At 30.2% G+C, this 27,256-nt stretch overlaps 1 protein-coding gene across 1 annotated transcript in view; it reads right to left on the bottom strand.

Moving 5' to 3' along the window:
• Positions 1 to 10,620: 10,620 nt before the first annotated feature.
• Positions 10,621 to 27,256, bottom strand: part of LOC118199980 (TAF5-like RNA polymerase II p300/CBP-associated factor-associated factor 65 kDa subunit 5L) — a 50,585-nt gene continuing 33,949 nt past the window's right edge. The window contains exons 10-14 of the mRNA XM_035371885.2: positions 27,030 to 27,111; positions 25,691 to 25,802; positions 25,441 to 25,609; positions 14,411 to 14,609; positions 10,621 to 11,371 (exon numbers count right to left, since the gene is read on the bottom strand). Coding sequence (XP_035227776.1) covers positions 11,248 to 11,371; positions 14,411 to 14,609; positions 25,441 to 25,609; positions 25,691 to 25,802; positions 27,030 to 27,111 — 686 coding nt within the window. The 3' untranslated portion in view covers positions 10,621 to 11,247. The remainder of the gene's footprint in view (positions 11,372 to 14,410; positions 14,610 to 25,440; positions 25,610 to 25,690; positions 25,803 to 27,029; positions 27,112 to 27,256) is intronic.

Raw genomic sequence — 27,256 nt, forward strand, 5'->3', positions numbered from 1 at the left:
TTTGGTCTATTGAAAAGAGCTTTGTCTAATGGCAAACCCACCACTATTGATGGAATCTGGAAAGTAGTGAAAAACCCTTCTGTCAAAGAAATCAAAAAGCAAACTTAGTTTAAAAAAAAAAAAAAAAAAAATTCTCAGATCAAATATTTAAAAAATTATTTTTTACATTTTAAACATTAATGAAATGCTCCAAAATCATACTAAAAATGTGTAAACACTGTCTGTATTAAAAGGGACTAGAAATGGCACTAGCTAAGTTTTTCCCCTTTCTTTCAAATTAACATTATTTGGTATGTTTCTGTTTTTGCTGGATAGACTTGTTTAATATTCTCTAAAAGTTGTTTTATTTTTTTAAGGAGTAAGGAAAATAAATTATTCCTGTAATATGAAGGAAGTTATTTGTACTGATCAATGTTTTTTATATTCATATTTAATCAAGATTAGAAAATGGTTAGTTGGTTGACATAAATAATGTAAAAGCATGTGAGGACTATCTGCCAAAGAAGAGATGCAATTTATGGAGGACTGTTAATGTGAGAAACTATTTCACATTTATTTGGGGAAAAATAGCAGCCAGTCTTTTCAGTCACTAAGAAATAAACTTCAGAAAAATTAACAGTATTTCAGCACTTTTGGAGCAGCAAATGAAAACATGTTTGAAGAAAATGAGGATTTTTGTATATGATGATGCAGAAGTAATCATCATATGTTTAAATGATATGGCTGCAAAATGAGATAAAAAGTTATCATGATTAGTCATTCAGGAAGACTAGAAAATGATTACTTTGTTGACCTAATGATGTAAAAATATGTATCAAATAAGAGATGCAGTTATGAAGGACCTTTTCAAGAGAAACTGTTTTCTATTAATGTTATATAGCCTTTACAGTCACAATGCATAGAGACAAAACTATCAGTATCCTTACCATATGTATAAAGAAAGGAGTAATGTGTAATGTCAGTGTGTTTTGAATGGATGCATTTAGAAATATGCACACAATAGAAATTTTCATATCCCACTGGAATAGCCAGCCTGCTTGCTCTCTTGACCTGGTACTTGAGGGATACATATGATATTTCAGTCACCAATGATTTAAAGAATTCCGCAATGTTCCAACTAAAATGTATGCCAATAAATGCAAATACATTACACTGGTCATCAAAATTAAAAGATGATGAGAAAAAATATGCTCGCAACGAATGCCCAATGCTGTAATTTGTTATGTTAATTAAATACAATTGAACACACAATTGCACTTTCATGCATATGTTTGTGCCAGAAGTATGCAAATTCAGCGATTGACAATGTAGTGTGCAATGGGCGCATGTTGGAATTCTGGTCTGTAGTTTTGTTTAAAGTGATTTGGTTTTATTAGATTACGGCGAAGCACTCGAGGGCTATCTGCCTTAAGGGAGGGATGCCTTCGTGGAGGACTTTCTAAGGAAAACTGGCTCATATACACCTTACACATGGGGAAAGCCATGAAAAGGCCCATGCAGCCAGCCCGTTCGCGGGATTCAAACCTCAGACCGAACTAGCAGTGTTCAGCAACGTTACCGCTTGGCTGCTGGTGGGCCTGTTTAAAGTGAATGTGGTCTCTGAAAGTGATCAGTATTGTGTAGTTTTGGCTCAAAGGCATCATTTAAATGAAGGCCAAAAGTGGCAAATAATTGGTAGATTTGAGGGAGGTTGTCCACGATTTGAATATACCTCAAAGTGTCATATCAAGAGTTTTTAAGCACTGGATCAGTTGACAGACAGCCTGGTCAAGGGCAACAACCACATCAGAAGACCATTTTCTGTCATTGTCGGATTGAATAAACCACAAAGTGACTGCAAGAGATTTGGTTTTAGATTTTCAGGCTGTCACAGAAACTCGAATTAGCTGTTCTACTGCTGCATGAAGGCTTAATGAAGTTGAGCCATATATGAGAAAATTAATGGTTTGGGTCGTACTTACTCGACATTCTGGAAGAGCCCGTTTAAACTGGTCCTGTTGCCATGTTCAATGCAGCCAGGACAACCAGCCCAAATGTTGTTTGTTGGCAAGACTAAATATAATCTGAACAGTGATTCTAGACCTGTTTTGATCTCAAGAGAACATGCAATTTGCATTCCCTTGTCCATGAAATATCCAGTTTCTGCAACTGCAGTTCAATGGTTTGGGAAAGAATCATAACAAACAGCCACACCAAGCTGCATACCTTTCAAGGAGGGTGTGTAATCACTCAGAAATATGTAGACAAGGTATTGGAACCCCAGATGAGACTGTTTAGGGATGCTGTTGGCCCAGAGTTTTTGCTAATGGATGACAATGCTCAACCTCATTGAGCATGAGTGATGTCAAAATACTTGAAAACAGAAGCTATCACTCAAATGGATTGGCCACCAGACTTGAACCCAACTGAAATTACCAGGTGCCTTAGGCACCAAAGTGCTTCCTTTAAAAAGATGAAAAGTGCACTTTTAGAAGAGTGGCATGCAATTCCACAAGACTCGATCAACACTTTTGTAAAGTGTATAAACTCAAGATATGAGATATGCATATCTGTCCAAGGTGGCCAGGTACCATATTAAAGAAAAATGTTTTTCCCACAAGAGATGACTTAATTTTTCCATCATTTTCCAATTCCCATAAATTTGGTTTTAATTTCAATATTTTGCAAATAATCAACTGCCAAACACTGTTATTTGTGTTAACTAATGTAAAAATTTCTATTAATACTTTTTCATTAAGTATGAGTTACATTTTATTTCTGTCATTATCCTTTAATTTTGATGACCAATATATTTACGGTCTCTAAGCATGGTTCACTATTCAGGGCAAGATGGTTGACCATTACATTGAAAGCACATGTACTTACTTTCATCATTTCTTTTTTAATTTCTGTTGCCAACTATGATTAATTACATCATGAATACATTGAGTCATTTTTTTAAAATATGGTAAGACTATTTCTGCACCACCCTATACGTATATAAAGTTGAAGGAGGTGATGTATAAATAAATGTACTGGGCAGAGAATGGTATTCTGAGAATTAATGAAGCTTTTGCAAGTGACCTTTAGAGGAAAATTTTGATAGAGAAAACTATGTTATTTATGAATGTTAATGTATTTTCAGTTATTTCTATAGAAATAAAAAAATATTATAATCAAAGTCACAGAAATATAAAAGTAATATAAATGATAAGGATAGCACTAAAAAAGGCATTTCTTACTGTGAGCAACACTTTTTACAGTATGCAACAGACCTACAGTATTCATATTATACATTTCTGCAACAACTTCAACAGGAATACATGGCTGTCAATCACATGTGCAACCAGTTTCTTTAAATATTTTTTTACCAAATCACATACAGTTTTTATGGAACATGGACCTTATCTTATGATTTTGGTAACAAACTTGCATTGCTTCATCAACATTTTCTCAATTCAGATTTAACAATTCACCTCATTGTTTCCCTTTAAGTGTTATCTTATTAGATGTTCGAACACCTGACTGAAGAAACAATTTTTCCATACTGTTTATTAACACAGTTGACTGCCACAGCACTTTTTGGATTCCGATCCAAGAAGCCAAATCAATTTAATCATATTATTTTATTAAAAATGCTAATTATGATTCGTAACAATCATTAAAAAGTTTGCAAGTTTTTTTTTTTTTTTTTTTTTTTTTTTTGTGTGTGTGTGTGTGTGTGTGTGTGTATAGAAAAAAAGGTCTTACTAAATATCTCGTAGTCAGCTTTTGTTAGGCAAAGCTCTAATCAATGCCTTTTTTAGTGCTAATTATGATTCATAACAATCATTAAAAAGTTTACAAGTTTTCTTTTTGTGTGTGTGTTGAAAAAAAAGGTCTTACTAAATATCTCGTAGTCGGCTTTTGTTAGGCAAAGCTCTAATCAATTTGCACAAGAAAAACAGTAAGTCCTCTCCTTTGAAAATTTCGAAATTTTTTCACTGTAATCATAACTGTGAGAACTGTATTGTTTTACATCAGTGTTTTTTTATCCATGGACCAGTGCCAGACCTTCCAATAGTTTAAGTTCTACAATTTTGCATATGTAAAAATTATGACAATAGTCCAAATTACTAACCTTACTGGACTACAATAAAACTCTGAAATATTTTAGCATCCCTACAAGTATATTAGGTTCAGAAACACTGATTTACTCATCACAATCTCAAGCATATACCTTCAAATAACATCTGAAATTTCATTTTGATTGCTTGAGTGGATAATTCATTAGGGGTTCATATATCGAAGTTTTTTTATGACTACTCTGTGTATCAGCTAGAATAGAAGTATGTTTCAGTATGGGGTAATTATGTACATTACTAAATCATACAGATTAAACATATCATGTATATATTGATTGAAAATAGACTTGCTTTCAGTGATTCTATTATATTAATATGCATTCACTTATGATTTTCCATATTAACTTCCACCACTAAATTTATATCAAAATATATTTTCATGTGTTTTCTGCTTTAAGACCTTGCTAAAAATACCTAAAAAACATTAACCCTTAGCCTGCCGAATTATTTTCCTTCAAATACCTTTAAAACTGTCACTGATTTTTTACTCAACTTCCCCTAAATTGTCGCAAAATGAAGCCTAGATGTTTGAAAAATGCCAGCTAGTTCTTTTGTTATTTCTCTTCCCTCCCAGAATTTTACATAATTGGTTCCGCTTAAAAGAGATTGATGACACTGCAAACATTACTAGATGCGAGCTGTCAAGAACATCACAAATGAATAGCTTCTTTCTGACGGACCATGGGAGTGTGCTAAGGTAAATGTTTAGCATGGAGGTAAGAAAGGCTTACTTCATACCTCCTTGATGTCCAGAAAGTTTCATGAGTAGAAGAAATAACTTATTTTCAAATAAATTGTTTTTAAAATTCACCCGGTTTCATTTTTAATTATGATGCATTTTATAACTAAGTTACTCTAAATTTCTATCGCATTTAAGTGCAGATCGATTAAATTGTGATATAATTTATTGATAAAATCTATATTAATTGGTGCACCTTTCATTCCTTCTGTACAACAATAGCATTATTTATAGCTCACTTACATTTTATGTTTTCTGATTTTTTTTTTTTCCAGTAAATTAAAAATCTTTAAAACTTTCATCACTTTCTATATTTTTCATGTGCATACAAATAATAATTATTTTTAAACAGTTTTATAATTTCTTTTAAAATTTTTTACCTTCTTTTACTTTTACGATGTTTAGCATAATATTCGAATAATTGTTATAAAAATGTGTTTTATGATTTCTATCAAATTTAATCAACGTGATCAATGATGTGACTTTTAAAACTGCTTTTTAAAGAAACTCATAGTTAAAAATGAAGTATATTTCAAAGTTTCAAATTTTTAGGCTTCTTTTATGCTCAAATTTACATCTTTTTATAAAGGAATTGCACTTTTTAGAAAAGTTTTGTCTTTTTCTATCAGTAGTTAATGCCTGAAAAAATATATAGACAAGCATTTTTAAACAATTTTAAATATTCACTACCATAAAATTTTGTGACTAAATGTCTTAAAATTCAGGGTGAAGGGAAATTTTTTTTTAAAACTATATGTGAATTTCTGATTTGAAAAAGGACAGGTATTAAATGTGACTTATTTACAAAGAACAGAAATATAACATTTATAATTTGAAAACATCAGATTGCCGCTCTCTGCTTCAAATAAAAGTTTACTACTGAAAATTAAAAAATAATACTAATAAAATTCAAATTTTCTATGACGACCCAACGATACTTGGATAATGTACTGCGGCCAGTGGCAATCCCTTACCTTCAGAAACTGCCTAATGCAATTTTTCAGCAGGATAACACCCGACCACACAGTGCTCACATCTGCCAACATGCTCTGCAAGGTATACAGGTGCTTTCCTGGCCACCGTACTCTCCTGACCTGTCACCAATCGAACATGTGTGGGATGTGATTGGATGCCGTTGGCACACTCTTCCCCTGCCTCGTTCAGAAGACGAATTATGGCAAATGGTTGAAAGGGAATAGAAAGCCATTCCTCAGGATACCATCCGCACTCTTATTGACTCTATGCCTAAATGTGTTTCTTCGTGCATCGCTGTCCGCGGTGGTCCTACATCCTAATGAGCCGACGTCGTTCTCGCTCTGTATTCTGACTATCATTTTGAAATAAAGATCACTTATTGCTGCTTACTGTCTCTTTTTTCCAAATTTCATCTCTTTCTTGCCACTCCTTCTTGGTGTTGCATTTTCAATGTCGAGCAGCGTATCTAACACTTCCATGCACTTATTGTTTCATTTCTCTTATATTCCATTAATTATAAGAACAAAATACTTATACTAATAGATTTCTTTCTAAAAATGTTCCAAGACACGGCTGAGAATTCTTCCCCCATGCAGATTTTAGAATTTTGTTGCATTCCAAATTTTAATAAATTATTTAAAGAAAGCTATTAATTTTCACAAATTCTTTCGGCATATTCATTTACTCTTTAATTTCTTGAGTAGAATATTTTAATTTCTACATTTAAGAATTTTTTTATACATAAGTTTGCATTTATAGTAAATAGTCAGTCACACATACAAATTCCAAAACTCAGACATGCTGAAAACAATGTTGTCATTTTATAAAAAAAGAAAGAAAATACTATTAAAAACTCTACTTGAAATACGAAGGGGAAAAAGATATATAATGTCAAAATTAACTTTTTGACATTATATATCTTTTTCTTGTAGTTGACAAATCAGAAGCTGTAACCAACTTTTAATACGAAGATTAAATAGTCAATTATATATTATATGATTTATTATGAATTTTTTCTATTTTAACTAAACATTTGGGGATGTAATCTGCGACTGCGTATTGGGCTTTATCAAAAGGCAAACAGATGTAAAACTATTTATCTTCATTCAACAAGCTTGCAGAATAATGTATATTTGCTGTCTGACACTAAGGCCTCACTCAGAGGGCTCTTCTCTAAAGTGCACTATTCAAACAGATTTCACACTCTATTAAGAGCTTTGTCCAAATGACAGCCTCCTGCGAAAACGCAGGGCGAAGGAAGATCTCGTATAGCGTCTCCACGCGTCTTAAGCATTTATCAGAAAATCTTGCCTTAATACACATCTTAATCATTTTTCAAAAAATTTCAGTTCTGTGTATTGTCTTAAGCATTTTTAGAGCAATCTCTGAAAATGTTTAAAGACATCTTAAGCAGTTAAAGGGTTAATTAATATATGATGCATTACTACCAAAAATTTACAAAATAATTATTTTTAATACTTTTTTAGTACTTACATCACATACATTTATTTGTACATAAAATTCCTTTAATAATTATACAAGCTGATGTACCAAAATAAATTTTACATTTCCATATTAAAATGTATAAAAGACTTTATTTCCTAAAATTTGAAATATACACAGAAGTGGAAAACTGAATTATTAATTCTTGCAGAAGATTCAGATAAAATATACAGGGTGTTTGAAAAAAGTGTACTCGCACTTTAACTGTCGCTAACATACTTTCTTTTTTTAACTGCAGGTGTAATTAAATTATCACAGCATGTCAAGAAATCAACTTAGCTTGGAAGAGAGGAAGTTTGTCCTGAAATGTTATAGGAAGACCGAAAACACCATTGAAGTGCAAAGACGATACAGATGGCAATTCGCAAAAATCCCACCAATGCGGCGGACCATTGCTTGCATGAGAGACAAATCTGAAGCAGATGAAACCATACAGAATGTCAACAAGAAAAGTTCTGAATGACCACGACATCTGCGAGCCCTGGAAAAGAAGAGCAGGTGCAGGAAACACTCCTCTGATCACCAAAGAAATCTCTTCGACAAATTACTCGGGAAACCCACATCTCAAAAGATAGCGTGTACCACATAATGAAGCTTCTGCACTGGAAATGCTACATTCCAACACTAACAAAGACAATCCTGACCAGAGAGTTCAATTCTGTGAATGGTACCTGGCAAAATGTGCAGACGATGCAGGGTTTCCACACAAAATTGTGTGGATCGATGAGGCATTCTTTAAATTACGGAACTGTTACTGGTGAGAGTTACCTCAACTTGCTTCAGAAGTTTTTCAGTCTACAAATTTCAGAGATGTTTGGTGATGATGACGAGATTTACTTTCAGCAAGATGGAGCACCTCCCCACTACCATCGCAATGCAAGACCTCACCTCGATGCAGCTTTTCCAGACACATGGATTAGACGAAGGGGTACCATTGAATACCCTGCACGTTCCGCAGACCTCGTGCCCATGGACTTCTTTTTGTGGGGATATCTTAAAGATAAAGTTTATCGCACTAAACCAAGAACAACTGATGCACTGAAACTGGAAACTGAAAGACAATGTCACGATATTCCTAATGACCTGTTTTGTGACATTTGCGAATACCTTTGGTGTGCATTATCAGCATTGTCCGGACAATGACGGTCATCAATTTGAGCATTCATGAACATGATTCCTCAATTATATTTGTATGGAATGGCTCCATTTCACTCTACATTTTTTTAGGCACCCTGTATATATGTATATACATACAGAAAATAAATATTATTAAATAAAGAGAGAGGGTTAATGAAGAATATTATTTGAACATTTTGCAATATTTGACGAAAACAATATGGAGCAAACGATCTCACTGAATTTTAGGAAGATAATTTGTAAATCCACGGACTTTTTTTTTTACTGTTTTGTGAATTTTTGACCCAAAATAATACCGATACAACTTAACAAGCTCCTTATTTACCTTATACAGTACTGTGAAATTTTTTTCTTACTTTTATGCTTAAAATTGGCATTTTGCATCAACATTGAGTCTATTGATGCGATATAAAAAAAATTTATAGCGAATCCTGAAAACTTCTTTTGAGGATTGGGGAAAACATTATTGCAGTCAGAGGGCATTACTTGGAGGGAGATGATATAAATATTGACTAATAAATTAAAATCTTGCGTTTTAAGAAATCATTCATGATACTTTACGATCACGGTAGTAATCAGTGTTTAAATTATCTCTCATCAAATCATTATCAAATGATTTGATGATTTCATAAATCATTTGATATCAGCCAAAGTTTTCAGTTCATCCTCACTGCAAAGGTGAATACTATGTGTTTAATTACATATTCTGAATTTTGTGTTCTTTAGTTAGTTTCATTTTTTAATTTTGTTTCCCTTTTTTACTGAGAAAATTCCGAGAAAGAAAGGACAGATTTTATTTATCAAAGTACTTTTAAGTAAGAATAAAATAAAATTAATAATTAATGTACATAGTATTTGTATGGATAAACTTAGCTGTGTACCATGTATTGAAGCAGAATAATATTAAATACAAATATTAATTAATTAAACATTGCTTGAATCTTCATATAAAAATCTACAAATGTCTGTAGTAGATTAAGACAATTCAGATTAAATGAAATTTAATAAGATCAATAAAATGTAAAAAAAATACAATTTAGGTGAAATAAAATTTCATAAGAAAAATTATTCTGAAAATTATTAGTGGCGCAAAAATGAAATCTGCACCAAGTTTCATTAACTTAATAAATTTCATTTACAGCTCGGAAACATTTCTGTTAAATAGGCTAAAAATTAAAAACTGGGAGATTTAGTGATCTGCTGGGAGGATTTAAAAAAAAAAAAAAAAAAAAAAAAGAGCATTGACAGATATGATAATGTCAATTAACTCTGTTCTCTCACATTTAGTAGCTGTCCACAGAAGTTATGTCCAATGGTTGAAAATTATTGCCTCTGATACTGCTCAACTACAAAAACACAAAATAAGACTCGATGGTAAAAGCTACAAATTTTCTTAGCCATGATTTGCAGATATTACAACTAAAATGACAGCAAATTAAACTTTGAGACTTTGTGTAAATTTATAACAATAACTGCTTATCTATTTTGATAAATGAAAATGTGATAACAATAACAAAGATTACACAAATCTGAAACACACTTAAAGTTGGAATGGAAAAAAACTAACTATGTTCTTAATACTTATCAGGCTCCATTAAACCTTTTAGTATCTCTGTCACTACTCAGAAAGATGGCTAATCCACAGAAGTTCGAATCAGTCCATGGTTAAGATTGTATAGTAGGCAGTTCATTGTATCACAAAATTAAGTGTATAAGTTCATTGTATCACAGCCCAGTTTTAAACTAGACTGCTTACTATACAATTTACATAAACTGGTCTGAGCAAGTATCATGATGAGGTAACGGGTAACAAGTAACATGATGACGGGGTAAACATTAACATAATGAGCCAAAAGTCCTCTCAAGTAGTTTGGTAGTAGGAGATCCTCAGATCCATCCCTGGAGGGCTCTTCATCAGAATTAATACAATTGGACTATACCTGTTTGACCAATGGTAAAATTCTGATGCCCCCTTTCTACCTGTATCTGTTAGTAAATTTAAATCATAAATGTTACTATGGTTTTGATATAAGTTTATGATTAAATTTTTAGAACATGCTCACTAGTTCAATGAAACCATTATGGATTTTAATACCTTAATCCTTATGCATGACATACTCACACACACACAAAAGGGGGGGGGGAAGAAAAGGAAAAAAAATCAGCAGGAAAAAACATTCTCTTTTTTTATATTTTCAATTGATAATTGGAAAATACAAAAATTTACATAGCTCTGATAATTTTTGAAACCCTGAAATTTGCACACTATTGCAATAAAGTTTTCATGTTGCATTTACTCTATGGAGTGCACAGTTAATAGAAATATAATAAAGTTTTCATCATGTTGCATTTACTCTATGGAGTGGACAGTTAACAGAAATATACATCGTGTTGTCTTACAGTGTTGAAAACAGTTAAACAGTACAGAATAAATATTTCACTTGAGGAAAAGACAATCATTTCCTTTGAAATCCATTAGGCTGAACATTATGAAATGAAATTAAAGCTAATATAATGATGCCTATTTTCAATTTGCCAAAACTGACACATGTTTGGATTTAAAGTATGTTAATAAACATTCAGGGAATACATAACCATCTTAACTTACATATATGTAAGCTCAACTTCTAAAATATACAAAATGTTTCCTTTTTAGTTGCCAGCAACTAATTCCCACTCTGTCACGGAGATCTTCATGCATTCTGATACATCATGGAGAGCAAAGAACCATGCTTACCCAAAACCATGGTCTTTTCATTAGTAAAACAGAAATACATCAACTGTACAAATTCATTCCACAGGTCTTTGTGAAGTAGCAAATGATGTTAATAGATCTTTCGCATTAAAACGTACAAATTGTATAATATTATTAATATCATATGATGCAAGAGGTTTTGAGGGTGGGTCCTTTATCCTGAAAATAAATAACAAAAGAAAAAAATTAATATGTGTGTGATGATTTACAAGTCGATGGCATGAAACATTAAACAACATTTATGATTAGTTAAATACATTTTATTTATCAACAAAACAATTAAGAAGCTCATTCTTAAATTTCACAGTGCAGTGTGCCCATTTTTGATCATGTTTGTGTCTTCTACATCTTCATAAATAATTTGATTTGACAAAAGTGAGAGAGAGAATGTGATGTGTCTAAGATGAAAGTCTGGTTCAGAATGATTTAATTTCAGTTAAGATTTCCCTTCATTGGTTGATTATAAGTTCTGGCTACCAAATTTGAAGTTATTATTGGCTGAAGTGGTATATAAGTACCTGCTTCATTAGCATTATGTAAGAATCATATAATAGCAATTAATTTTGAAATAAAGCAATTTACAGATATTTATTATGAGAAGTAACTATTTTTATGATGGAAATGGGACACGTGCATTCTAATAACAAAATATTTGCTTTAACTAAGATTATGCACAAATAGTTAATTTAATGACTTAAAAAAAAATTAAAAGCAAACTCCAGCTTGAAAACACAGTTTCTTGAAAATCCTGTCTACATTTAAATACTCTACAACTTTGTTGAGATATTTCAGATATAAAAGATATTTCAGTGAAATGATGCTTGTACTGCACGTCAATCTTTAAAGTTTTACCTGGTGACATTGCATGTTTGTTTGCCCTTATCAGTGTGACACCTACTGCATATCATTTCACACAAATGAATTTTTTTATGCCCTGATACCAAAATAGCTGTCTTGCACTGATCTGAAATTCCATTGTGATTGCTGATATGTTTAAGTTCATCCACAGTTCTTGGCTCTTCTATTTACATTTTGACATGGCCATATCCCTACAGCATTAATTTCCACAGAGTCTGGTCCGGTGACCTTGCAGAACATAATATGGGTTTTCTACAGCCAATAAACTTCCTTTATGAAGGATTTGGAAGCAGGTGCTTCCAAATCCTTCATCAAGGAAGTTTATGATTACAAAAGCAAGAAAGGGAGAGGCCCTGTTTGCAACATGTTTTTGTCTCCAGAAATTTTGCCTGATGCCTTTTAAATCTAGAGCCTTCCTTGATATAATTACTGAAGTTCTGACATATTAGAATGCAAAATTCCAGCCTAGCATACTGCTGTGCTTCCTTCTGAATCACAAACGGCTCACAGTCATGCGATCTTTTTAACACATAGTTTTGCCAGGTAAAGCTCAAAAGACTGCTCAAACTTCATTTCAGTGAAATACCTCTCTTTAAATTTAAATGTGGGAAGGACATCTTCCCACATTAATAATTACAGTGGTCATACATTAATTATAGTCCCACATAAATTATAATGATTTTAAATGTGGGAAAGACCTACAATTCAAATATCTCAAGAAATCAAGTAAACTATCTCAAGAAATATATGCTAAAGTACATTCAAAGTGTTCTAGCAATTCATGCTTAAAGTGACATAATAAATATTCTACATTTGAAAAATTACACTTGCTTTTCTATCAAGAATCTTGCTTATCTATCACATCTTACATATCTATCAAGAAAGTTAAGGGAGTCTTCTATAAGAGTTCTAGAAAATCAATTAGAACAGCTGAAAGAGAACTTAGTTTTCCAAAAAGTGGACATTTTCAAACAGTTACAACAGGAGCCCATGCTAAAATTTATTGAATATATGCTAGCAACTGTGAATTCTGTGTTACGAATCTTCATAAAATTTTTTCTTAAACTGCAAATTGCCTTTTAGGATACTACTCCATTTTTGAGTTACAAATTCAAATAATAATAAAAACATTAGAACACATTAATGTTGCAGCTGAACCTTCAGAACCACATACGTTTTCAGGTGATTCTGATCTTTTGCAGAAAAAGTCATCTTCAAAAAACATGATTACTGATGGTGTTCAATACTAAATGTACAATATACACTAATTTGACTATTATACACAAATTTGGCCCAAAGTTTATGATTTCATATATATTGGTCAAGTTTAGATATGGTCATCATGAAAGGTTCCAAAATAATTTAATTTTTACTCAAACTATTCATTAAACTATATTTTTAACAGTTCTTTACAATGCATGTATTACCTGTGTAAATGCTTTACTAGCATTATTTAGGCATATTTTAGCATTATTCAGGCATGAAGCAATTACTCAAGAATTAATTTTAGAATACATTATTGTTACAAGAATTACTTAAAAAAATAAATACATCAAACTCATTTAAAATATTTCTCAAATGCATATTATCAACTGAGCTGGAAGTTCAAAAACTGGGAGAAGGGGAAAAAAACCATTTAACATTGCTCACAGCAGATGTCCGTCTTCCCCTCACTGCAATTTAGCGAGAGTAAAATTTTCTTAAATAATTGCATATTTATTATCTTTACTTTACAATATTACCTTTTAATAGCTTTAATAGCTAACAATAAGTGAGCTTCTTTAATTAACTTACCATTTTAAATGGCATTAAATACCTAATAAAATTATATTTATGGGTCCTGAACATAAACTTTTATGTTTAAAATATTTTCTAAGTTTAATAAACCATCCAAATGAGCAATAGAGGGAAAAGATGATGTATAAAATAACAGATGTTCATGTAATTTTATAAATCAATTTAAGCATGGACAAATTAAAAAGTATTGAAATTTGTTGACTTCTAAAAAGTTGCAAAATAACCACTTTTTGCTGATGAATATATTTATAAGAATAATGATCAATGACAGAATCATGATCGTAACACTTTCCTGCCATAACATTAATTTTTTTAATTGTATGTACTTTTTAAATTGCTTATAAAATTATTATTGTTTGTGTCAGAATAAATTTATCTAACATGAAATTATAATTCTGTAGTTAAATGATTCTAAACAGGCATTTCCATGCCAAATTTCGACCAACATGATATTATCTAAATACTTAAAACTTTCAATAAAAAATAAATAAAATTTATTCATTAAAAATGTGTGCTGAAATAAAATTAAAAATAATTAATTACTCTTTGTCAGAGGATTCCTGTCTTTGAGAAGGGTGATTTCGAACATCCCAGATTTTCAATGTTCCATCAAAACCACCAGATGCCAACATAGAACTGTTTCCATTGAAGCTCAAGCTTAATACTCGACTTGTATGACCATGAAGCTCTTTAATTTTCATACCAGTACCCAGATCCCAGATAATAATACAGCCATCATCATCTAAAAGAGGAAATTACATTTAAAAATATTTCATTTTCATGCAGTTCTTAATAGCATAATAGATTTTGTTAGATTTATCTAGACAACAAACATAAAAATGGTTTTTCAAGCTCTTGAACAAAGAAGCTACGCACAAATTTACATATATAATTTATCAAAATAAAACATATACCTTAATCATTAAACCAATAACAGAGGGTAGACAAATTGTATGTTATGTAAACACACAATATGATGTACCAAACTGTGATTTTTTATCATCCACTCTATATTCTCCAGCACCATAACCATTATGATTTTCCAATTAATGTTAGCCTTCTTTCTTTAAAAGTGTCTCTTTTAATAAGTAAAACATTGCATTAACATTAAATTAAAGTTAACATATTTTAGGTCACTACTTAAACTCTGTGTATGAATTTGTATTAATATTCCATTTTCTTAAATTAAAAATAATAATAATAATTTTACCTATTTTTAGAATACAGAAGTATTATTATATCAAGATTATTAGTCATAGAATTCTGACCCAAAGTTACTGATAGTATGTGCTTAAAGGTGTTGATTATATGATTGTAGGCAGATCATGTACATGCCTTTAAGGTTGCAGCAGCAATCATTGCTGAGCACCATTATACCTCTGGGTACTGCTGGATAGCACTGGTATTTTTATACATTAAAATTTATTTTAAAATAATTTGAACTTATTTTTAAACAACAGAAATAAGGAGATGTTGATCTTTTTCCATGTTACTGAAACTCTTCATCTATTAACTAGAAATAAAAACTTTTCAATTCTGATAATAAGAGTACTACATTTTTTGCACAATTTTGGTATGCCACATAAAATTAAAACCAAATCAGTTAACTGCATAAAGAATCAAAGCGACATTTCCCAATCATCAGATATGAAAAATCAATAATAATAATAATAATAATAATAATAATAAGGAGAATTCAGTTCATAGTTCTGCAATCTACCCCAAACAACACACAGAATTTCAGAATCAATAATATTGGGAAAGTGTAAAAGATGCAAACTGGAATTAGACGACATGACCTACATAACAGATAGCATTGAATGACTGAAATCTTTTACTAACAAACAGTGAAGAAATAGAGCATAAAACGTCACTGAATTTGTCAAAGCAACTTATGCATTTAACAGTTCAAAATGGCAAGCCGTAAGAAAACATATCATCAGACACTGGTTACTATAAAAACAATATACAGGCACCATTTGCCATAGCACTGACAAAACATATGGAAAGTATGTAACTGATGATAACAGCATATATCCCTGTTGGTTTCAAACATTCCATGATGGTGTACAAATCAGTCCTCTTTTGGACATCCACCAACTATTTCTGATGAAATTCTGAATTAAGTCATAATAAAGGAACCCTTTACAACCATTTACAAATAAACAGAAAAGTTGTCAAAACACAAAATATATGTTGAAAGAAGAATGCTGGCATGTGGGTTCATCATGAAGTTTGAACACTGATTTCTACACAAGATTTATGTGAAGCAAACAGCAAGTCAACGAACTTGCTTCTTTGCTTTCTTGCCAGAGAAATGAACCATTTTTGAAAAAAAAAAAAAATAGATTAGAAATGGATATTGTATCATAATATTAAGTACTGCAGGAACATGTGTCAAATATCAGAACTATGTAATCAACTTCTAAAAGAAGATTGTGTCCCCAAAATATCTTGTTAAGTGTTTAATGAGATGTTCAGAAAATAATTAAATGGGATGTAACCAATTATGAATGCTAACCTCATCTACCAACAGCTGGACAAACCTAACTAACAGAGCATCTAAGTAGGTGGCACTAGTCAATCAAAAATAAAAAAATGCATTATCTGTTATTATGACAATACCAAAGTTCAGCCTGCTTCAATTACTTAACAAAACATTCTTAACTTTGGTTGGGAAGTGTTACCTGACCCAGGATATTATCCTGAACTTACCATTTTAGTAATGTTTAGATGTGAATTTATCATCTCACACCTAAACATTACTTACCACATTTAACTCTCCAAATCTTTGATGATGTGAAGGATATCAAAACATCATCATATAATCTTTTTTCACTAAAAACAGAAAATTTTAATTACATGAAATAAATTTATCAGATAGATCAGAAAAGATCATGCATAACGAAGGCAATTTTATCTGCTTTAATTTTTTATATTATCTAATTTCTTTTTCCATTAAAAAATGAGAACTAATGCTCCCACCTAATACAAATTACAAAATAAAAATCTATAGCATCAATTCCAAAATATAGAATAATAGTATGTCATCTGGCATCCATATTTAATCAGAAAAAATAAGATTCCTGTCATTAAGAGAAAGAAAATGCTACACAAGTTTATTTGAAAGTAAGAATATTTGAACTCTGTACTTTCAGCACAGATAATTAATCATTTTTCACAAAACAAAAACAAAAATCAGATTCAAGTAACCTCAAAATCACAAGAGAAAGCACATTCATGCACTATTTCTTTAAAGTTCTTCAAGTGAAAAGGGTATATTTCAAAATCTATTTTATCAGTAAAAAACTGAAATGTTTTATAACTGGATCACATAAAAAAGTACATTAAATTAAAATGATTAAAAACAAAAATCACCAGTTTTGTTGCTTGTTATTTTAATTCTATTATTAATGACACAGATATTAGTTTCAACAACTTAAATTGATTTACTGTTATATCTATTATATTAACGTTACAATTTATTACCATTTTTTTCTATTAAGCAGTTAATTTTCCTTTCATAAAGGTCTTTGATAATTATTTAATTTTCTTTTTAATAATTTTTAAGAAACTAAAACAAAGAAGAAACAAAATTTTAAGAAACAAAAATGCCCGATGGCAATATGTTTAAAAGACCAATGACAATTATACTGTATATTGACAGTAGACAATATACAATGATTTACATAAAATAATATTCATATAACATAAATAAATAAAGTAAAGATCTTAATCAATAAAGTATGCACAAGAAGACATTCCAAACTTTAAACAAAATAATACACAATGTACTGAAAAATGCAATATACATTTAAAATGGACTTTCTTTTTCTTTAGTATATTGAAATTAAAGAATAAAGTTTCCAATATTCTACAGCATAGCAATATTTTACAAAATATAGATCATATATCAGTAAAGGGCTGTGAGACAATTTTTGGTGGCTCATAAATGCTACTATCTTTCTCTTCTGTTGTTACATATATTTTCTATGATTATTAATAATTACATATACAGTGTCTACAAAAGTGACTGACTGCTTTTGATTTAATATAAAAAAATTAATGCCTTAAGCTGAAATGATTTTCTTTGAAGTGTGCATTTATTCAATATCCTCAAACACAAAATATATTAATATTTTATCTTTAGAGGGGAAAATCTTATCACAAAAATGATTGGCACTTGTTATTCTGTCAAATGAAAATAATAATAATAATACAGTCAAAAGTCGTTAATCCGGACTCGTCGGGACTTCGGCGATTCCGGATTATCGATTTTTCCGGATTATAGATCATCAGTTTAAATCTCGTAAGATGGCATGCAGAAATTCTAAAATTAAAAGTATGAAACCGTAATTTATGAAATAAAGAACAATTATGATCTAAAGGGTATCAAAATTTGCAAAAAGAAAAAGCTTAATATTTATTTGTTTACTTTATTAAACATTTCTTTCAATGTAAGTTGTTTAAGTTTTGCTTTGTTTCATGTGATAATACTTTCTCTTTAATTTTATTAAACAGACATAATTTCTTGTTCAGTTACAAAGTTCCGCTGTTCAAGTCCTATAATTGCTGTGTGGAGAATACTGACTAATTTGTCAATCGAAATTTTTTCGTTTTCAATAACCTCTGTGTCACTTTCTTCACTATCGGAAGCGAATTATAATGACAAGGAATTTAATTTAAATCATATCAAAGACGGAGCACATCGAGATGAAATACTACATTTGATAAGGAATTATAAGCCAAATAAAATAAAAACATCTGTCCTGAAGATAAGGATAGTGCTGACAGATCAACTTCCAATTCATTACGCGCACGCCGCGGCGTTCCCCCCGCCAAGCAGCGTGAAATTGATAAACAGATTTCGGATTTCAAAACATACTTTCGCTTTAGATCCTTTATACATATTAACAAATATATATCGGAATTCTATTTGATATAATCGAAAGTTTAAACTTACTTTTATAAAATTGCTCTTACAGTCTGCAAAAAATAATAAGCCGGATCCAATTCGAAAATTAAGGAACAATGCAATCATCAACATTAACTGAAATAGATAATTATTTAGCTTATACGTCCATTATACATAAAACGCGCACGCGAAAACGTATTCTGCACTTGCGCACACTCATATGTGCAGTCGTAAAAGGTCTTACGCGCACGCGTAAATGCCTATGCGCTTGTGTCAACGCGGCGCATGCGCAGAAAGTTTTTAGTTTCGAGGTCCGGATTATAGATCATTCCGAATTAAGGGTGTCTGAATTAACGACTTTTGACTGTAATAATAATTTCTCTGGAATGGCTGGCACTGGTTTTAATTAATTTGTCAGATACTCTCTAATCTAGACAGCATAGTTATTCAATTTTTTTATATGCTATATCCATTGATTATCTAAAAACAAGAACAATTTATTCTTTCAAACATCCACTGAAATAAAGACAAATTTTTTTCAATGCCTCTGAAAAAATTCATATAATTTTTTTTTCTAAAATTCTGTTAGATTATTGTTAGCTTTTAAGAACACAGCTTCATCTTTTTTAGTTCATGGATTCAACTAGATTTTTTTATTATTTCTAGCTAATTTTTTTGCCACTCGTTTAGTGTTACCAATTTCATTTAATAATTCTTTATTAAAAAAAATATTTTCTTTTCAACACTCCATTTTTTTGACAATGTCAAACATGGTCTACATGGGTCTGAGACACATATTCATACCAGTCTGTCTTAATAGAATCTCTAATTAATTTAAAGTTCACTTTTTGTGACAATAATTTTAAATTATATTTAAAAATATCAATATGTTTGTGCTGATCTAATATAAGATAAATAAATTTAAGAACCCAGTTTCAAAGAATGATATAGACCTGAAAACTTAAACTCTTCTACTACCATTTTCCTACTTTGGTACTACTGCCCATTAAAAAGTAATGAAAGATAATAATTTCTCTTATCTAACATTATTTTATTCCAAATTTTAAATTATTATTTCTCAAAAATTTAATGAAAGCTGAAGTTTTTTGTTCTTTCAGTGATTCAGAACTTTTAACGTTCCACCTGGCTATTATGCCCAAAATAATAGATTACTATTTTAACAATCTCCCAATTAAAGATTATTCTACATAAATTCTAATTCAAGTTTAATGAACTGCAATCTTCTCTGATTTTAATTATTTCAGACAATGCTGTGTTGAGTTTCACAGGATATCACTGACAGTCTCTTAGGATTTCTTTAATTTTGAATTCTTTCATGATATGAATAAAATTTTTATTGAGTTTAAAAACTTTTAATTCTTCTTAAAATTTCAAATTGGCCTTTTCTGATAATCCACACCTCCCTCCCTCCAAAAAGGATTCATGAATACTTATTCAAAAAATTTGGCTATGTTGCCAAAATAAGCAACTCATGATGTTGCCAAATTACAGTATATAGTAACCTAGGTATATGTATTTATAGCAGACGAGTAACGTTTCCAACCTTTAAATTCAACTACTATTAGAGTTTGTTTTTGCTGCACTGAGTACATTTTTCCCCCCTTTTTAGAAATCGTAATGGGATTTTGACGCTGGCCCTTGCATGCATATTTAACTGAAATGTCATAGCTTAAATTAATTCAGAGAAACAGGCTGCAATTGTACTACACAATATCTTATATATAAAAATAATACATCAACAGTGTAATTATAATTACCTAGTAACTAAGTAATAATACATTTTGCACATTTGCAAAGATAAAAATATTGCTTTTGAGGTTATTTTAGAGTTAAATAAAATAATAGCATTCAATATTTTTACAGAAACTGATTATTCAAGTAAATAAATTTTTCCAAATACATGCAGAATTTTTTTTAATTTTATTTATTTATTTTTTAAAATTTTTTAAGTATATTTTTCTGTTACAATAACAACAGCTAGAAAGCTTTTATCCTTGCCAATGATTAAATTCTAAAAGTTATATTCTTAACATTTGTAAATACAGGTATAAATAATCTGTACATTAGTGAATTTTTTATATCTTTCAAAATATATAAATACAATACTTATATTTAAAAAAATGCTAATCTTTTTACCTTTTTTTTTAGTTAAATTGTTTTTAAACAGAGGATGCTTCTAATTCCTTCACAAGAATTTAAGCATCTGATCGTTTATGTTCATCCATTAATGTGCACATATACATAATATGCATGGAAAGAGATGCATTCAGAAATATCTTGAAAAACATAACAGCCATCATTTTTATGAAAATATTAAAAAAAATCTATTGGCATTACTATACAAAACAATTTTAATTCTTCCCTAAATTTGTCTCATATAGTAGTCAAGTAGTAGCTCATATAGTATTCCTTTTTTATGGTCTCACACAGTAGCATGACTATTCTCTAAAGACGAAAAGCATAACCTCACTTCCTGCTAGAAACTTCTCCTTTTCTCAAACAAGTTGGTTGCAAATTAAGTAATTTTTTTTTTTTCGGTTAACCCAGAAGGGCTATTAGTCTCAAAACAGCTTTTGCATTGAATCACTTTTCAAATTGTTGCCACCAAATATTATCGCCCTGTATTATATTTAAAGAAACTAAATACATGAACGAATGTATGTTTCTTACACTGTTAAAAACAGTAGTATCTAGAGACATCAAATTTTGAAAAACATAGTCCTGCACCTGAACATGGGCAACTGGAAACCCGAATATAGAATTTCAAATTTGTTTTATTGTCTAGTTAATTTTTGTAAAACTTTTAAATTTTTGATTAAAAAACACAATTTCAAAGTGAGCAGTGGCAACACACTGCATGCAATAAGCTATTTTTATCTCTAATGTGCAAGACTGTCTAATGGAAATTCTAAAGATATGCTGCTTATTCAACGCAGCTAATTTTGCACAAGAAAAGCATTGTTCTCACATCTTTTGCCAAAGGTTTTTCTACACATGTGATATCCAAAAGGATCAATGGCAATCTATCCAATGTGTCTTGCTTGCTCACAAAATTTTATTGGCTCAGTAAACATGACGGCCAGAAGCAGTTATCGAAAGAAGTCTATTTTAGCACAGGAGAGGTTCTCTTGTTTGCCTTTTTGCACAGAAAAGCAATTTCAATAGATCTTAGAGCTGCAAGGAAATCGTAGTGTGGAGTGAATGTAAGCAGTAGTATTATTTATGGATATTTGATACCAACTTTTGAAATCAAACAACTCATGGTATACTGCAGTAAATAGACCGAAGCTTCTACTTACTGCAAAAATGAGATCCAAATACCTAAAGTGCCATAAACAATATGTGAAATGGACTAAGCAATGGATAGCTTAGCCTTGACTGTGATGTGTCTAAAGTAAAACAACCAATTTCTCAAATATATATATATATATATAATAGGAAGAAACATTGTAGCGAGTTTGCTAAAAAGTTACCAGGAGCTGTAGCTCCATGAAATAGTTCAACACAGTATTACTAAAATATTAACATAGAAGAAATTTTTTGAAAAAATTATTAACACAGAAAAAAGAAAAAACTGCTTACACGCGAAATAAAACTTTAAAATCAATGTTGGAAAACTTGTGAATGCACGAAAAAACTAATCTGATCGTTGTGACATGTGAAAAGTTAATACATATAAAAATAGATTGACGGAACAAGTTAAAACAAAATAAAATTGATTAAAACATAAATTGCAAAAATTATAATTAAAACATAAATTGCAAAATTACAAAAATTATAAAAATTACAAAGCGGAAAATGGTAAATTAGCACAATCGGACCCTCAACTAGGCTTTTCAAAGGAAAAATAATTGAATGTCGAACTAGGCTAAATACCATTACGCATTTCGCCGAAACAGACCATTAAAGCTCTTGTTTGATGTTCTTGTTTGATGACATGACGTTGCCACATGTTCTATTCAAATACTATAATAAAGCTAGAACTATGTATAAAAAAATTATGCAAACAAAACAAAAAAGAAACAGTTTTTCACAGACGATTGAGTATTTCTCATTCAATTAATTCAGTTTTCACTTTGCGACAAGGCAAAAATACATAAAAACTCAAAATATCTGTATTAAAAATTACGAAGTACATCTTAAACGCTTATTTCCTCGAAAAAATTCCAGAAAGGATTAAGCAATATTTAAATAATAAATGAAGGCGTTATCTTTGTTGTTGCAATGCTAAGTTTCTCTAGATTGGCAACAAATCTGCTATCCTGCTGTTTCAAATGTAAACAAGAGCAATGGCCGCCATCAAAAGCATTATTAGGCTTAGCGGCACTTAAACAATTTTAAAATTGTTGATAATTCTAAACATATTGCATACAGATTTACTAAAGGCATAAAAACCTTAACCGGAAGATAAGGACAACATAATTCAATCATTTTAAAGCAAAAAATGTACAGTTTACAAACATATAAGAGTAAAGAAACTGAGATCACTGAGCCAGGTAACAGAGTGGGTATATATATATATAAATATATTTATATAAGTTTGGTGTGGCCGATTGCAACCAAAATATGAGGTGCACATCTACATGTTATAGCACTCCTATATACAAAATTTCAACGTTCTGAGGCTACTCATTTTTGAGTTATGGGAGACACGTACGTACGTACGTTTGTACAGACGACACGAAAAATTCTCTTCAGAATTCATTTTAAAGCAGTTTTATAATTTTTTTGGAGGAAAAGAGTGTTTTATTCTGTCCTTACATACAGATATCACGGAAATACATCGTTAAATTGCATTTGAAAGAGGTCAAAATGGGATATTTTCGTTGAAATATGCTGCCTGAAACTTTTCGCGATTACAATACTTCCTTTTTACTTCGTACAAGGAAGTAAAAAATGGGTGCAGGACATTAACATCACTGAGGCAGCTAAGAGAAGCATTTATTCTAGTTTGATACCATGAAATACCCCTTGAGCATACCTGAAAATTAATTTTGTCAATGTCCAATTGTTGGAGTGGCTTCACTAAATACATGGCAGCCAATATTATTATAGTTTATATTTTCACTTGTGGTAGCTGAAGTGCATTATTTATATTATTAATATCCAATTTTTGTTGATGTCAGACACTGACTTTTTAGCAGTGTACATAATAATATGTACACTGCTAAAAGAAGGGGGGGCAGTTCTATAGCTCCCGTTCTATTGGGCTGATTGACAAAATTTAAATTGCATTTTCATGTCTTGAAACTGCGACTTAGGATATATGACTTAGGAGATTTATATACAGCATTGTTCTAACATAGGTATTTTGACACAGAATCGGATATTTTCTGAAATAACATACCAATTTTTTTCCATATTTTGATTCTACGACTCAAATTATGCCTAGATATTAAATTTTGTAAAATTTGGTGCAAAATTTACAGACAATTCGAAAAATTTATCTTGGCATAATTGTTTCAATTTGCGCGAAGAATAATTCATTTGGCGAACCTCTTAATATGTGGCAACCAATTTTCCTTTCCCTTCCATTATGCTGGAACGAAAAAAAAGCACCTCATTCCTAGCTTTTTACATTGTGCATAAGTGGAAAAAATGTCACTGCGCTTCTGCTACAAATAATTTTAGCAAAGTGTCTAAACCACATTTGACGTTTTATTACTTTCAACAAATATGCCAAATTTTAAAACATGCCAATATATAAATTCACGTATATCTTAAGAAATTTTGAATAAAAAACTGTAATTTTTTGGATGTATGCTTAGAAACACATTTTCTTTAAGAGGATGGTAAAAATTTTACAGATTGTAATTCAAAAATGTTTTTGAAAAATTTATAAAAATTATTTAAAAATACAAATTTTAAAAATAAATCATAAAAAAATGAGTAAATTTTATTTGGAATGAATCTAAATTTCGAAATGTGAAAGGAAGAATCAAATAAGTTTAATAAAAAAAGAGAGATTAATAAATATATACCAAACTCAATTAACATTGAGGAGCTAAAATTTTGAAAGCTAATTTTTTAAAAACTACTTGTACGATTTTTATAAAACTTGGTAGTTTGGCAAAATTTGAGTCGTAGAATTGAAATATGGAAATAAACTGGTATGTTATTTCAGAAAACGTCTGATTTTGTGTCAAAATACCTATGTTAGAACAATGCTATATATAAATCTATTACATATTGCAAGTTGCGCTTTTGAGACATGAAAAATGCAACTTGAATTTCGTCAATCGGCCCAGTAGAACGGGAGATATAGAACTGTCCCCCCTTTTTTTTGTGCAGTGTACCTTTTTGTCCCAATTAAAAATCTAAGGGAGAAGAGAAACATGCCAAAGTAAAACATTTAATTAAACTAAGCAACAAGATAGTATTTAGCCATCTAAGCCATCTAAGCTAAACACACAGAACTACAAATCTGAAAATAAGAAACAAAATATGTTTTAAGATGTATGCAGAAATTCCGAAGCTATTTAAGAAATATAATAAGAAAAAATAAGAAAAATATTTTTCACTTTGCGGCTCATTCCCTTTATTTCAAAATATTATACTTATTTTCTGTAAATATTTTTAACAAATAAAATATATTAACTGAATAAAATGCTTCAAAATAATAATAAAATATTAGTACCAGACGTTGCTAAGTTTTGTCCATTCAAAGAAAAGGCCATAGAACTTATATATGTATTATGGCCAACAAAACATCTAACAGCACGTGCATCTTGTGTAGTCCAAAGTCGAATGGTCTTATCTGAGGAACCAGTAGCTATGTAATTATTATTTGGATGAAATCTAATAACCTAAAAGATATTTTTTTAATATTAAACCTCTGCATTTTCTTACATAAAATTAAAGTTAAAAAATCAGATATAATACTGTACATCAACAGCTGCAGAATGTCCAGCAAAAATCCGCAGAGGAGAGGAGTGAGAAAATTCCCATAGCCGAGCAGTACAGTCTTTTGAAGCCGTGGCAAAATATGTTGTCTGTGAACTGCAAATAAGATTAATATTTAAAATTATATTGTTTCATTTCTACATACATATATAATAAAATCCTAATAATCTACTATCATAGTATAATGCATTAATAGAGTATTCTTCTAAACAGAATGAATTTCAGAATAAATATCTCTCATTAAGTAAAAATTCTGTAAATTGTTTTAAGGGGATAACATTACACTCAGAAAAATTTCAAAAAGATATCGTAACCAAAGGTGAAATTTTCCAATTAATGGATTTTGTTAAGAAATGTGGAGAAGCAGTAATAAATGAAGATGATATAGCAGAAGTTTTTTATTGCAATGACAATGCTCCGATCATCAATCAATTACATTGAAAGACATGTTTAATAAAATAGGCATAAGCTTTTTTTTTTTTTTTTTTTTTTTTTTTTTTTTGTAAATTTTGATACCTTTTAGATCATAATTGCTTCATTATTTCATAAATAACAATTGCATATTTTTAATTTTATAATTTCTATATGACATCTTATAGATTTAAACTGATGATCTAATATGCAGAAAAATTTCAAATTTGAAAACGCCAAAGCCCTGTCGAGTTCAGATCTTGGACTTTCTACTGTATTACTTTAGTGTTTTACCCTAAATTTCTGTATTCTAAATATACAAGCAAAAACTATGAAGTTATTTTCTATCCTATTTATTTTTATTTATAAATATAGGATGTGACTGCATTCATAACATATTTTGATTTATAAACTACTATAATGTCATGATGCAGCATCACAATTCTTTTCTTAATAAGCTGTCCCTCCCCTCCATTTAACACATAAAGCTCGGAAACTGAGCATCATACTTTCACTGTTTAAATTTATTTCAAAAATTCCAACTCTAGTACTCTATAGTTTCAAGAACAATGATTATGTGAATCTTTAGAGAAGTATCCTTAGCAAGATGTTTTATAAACACACTGTACTACTGTATTGGAACTGAAGGACTATATCTATGGTGCCATAAGCAACTCCCCTAGCAATATATTATGATGTGTAATGATAGCTTTCAACAACCTAAAAAAAGGGAATGGTGTAGCAGACCATAATGTGATAGAAATTATATTTAAATATTGATAGAAAAAATTCATTATTTTAACTAATGTTTAACCTAGAAAATAATAAATAAAACTTGTTTGCTAATGGTATGATTTTATAAACATGCTATAAATACTGCCATATTCTTTTTTTTCCACAGAAATGCCACACCTTATGTCTAGATCCCAAATAGCTGAGCTATGTCCATAATACAAAGCCACATTTTTGAAGGTCTTCATATTCCAAGCTCTAACTAGAAAAATGAAAAACATGTATAAAAATTGGAAAAAAAAAAAAAAAAAAAAAAAAAAAAAAAACATTTCTGCATGCATTCTGTATTTAATATTAGTTCATTTACATTTTGATGCAAATAGTAACTCTTATTTGCTTTAGAAACA

This window comes from Stegodyphus dumicola, chromosome 3 (assembly GCF_044657685.1).
Source record: "Stegodyphus dumicola isolate Sdum_Otavi_A_Nest chromosome 3, ASM4465768v1".
Lineage (NCBI taxonomy): Eukaryota > Metazoa > Arthropoda > Arachnida > Araneae > Eresidae > Stegodyphus > Stegodyphus dumicola.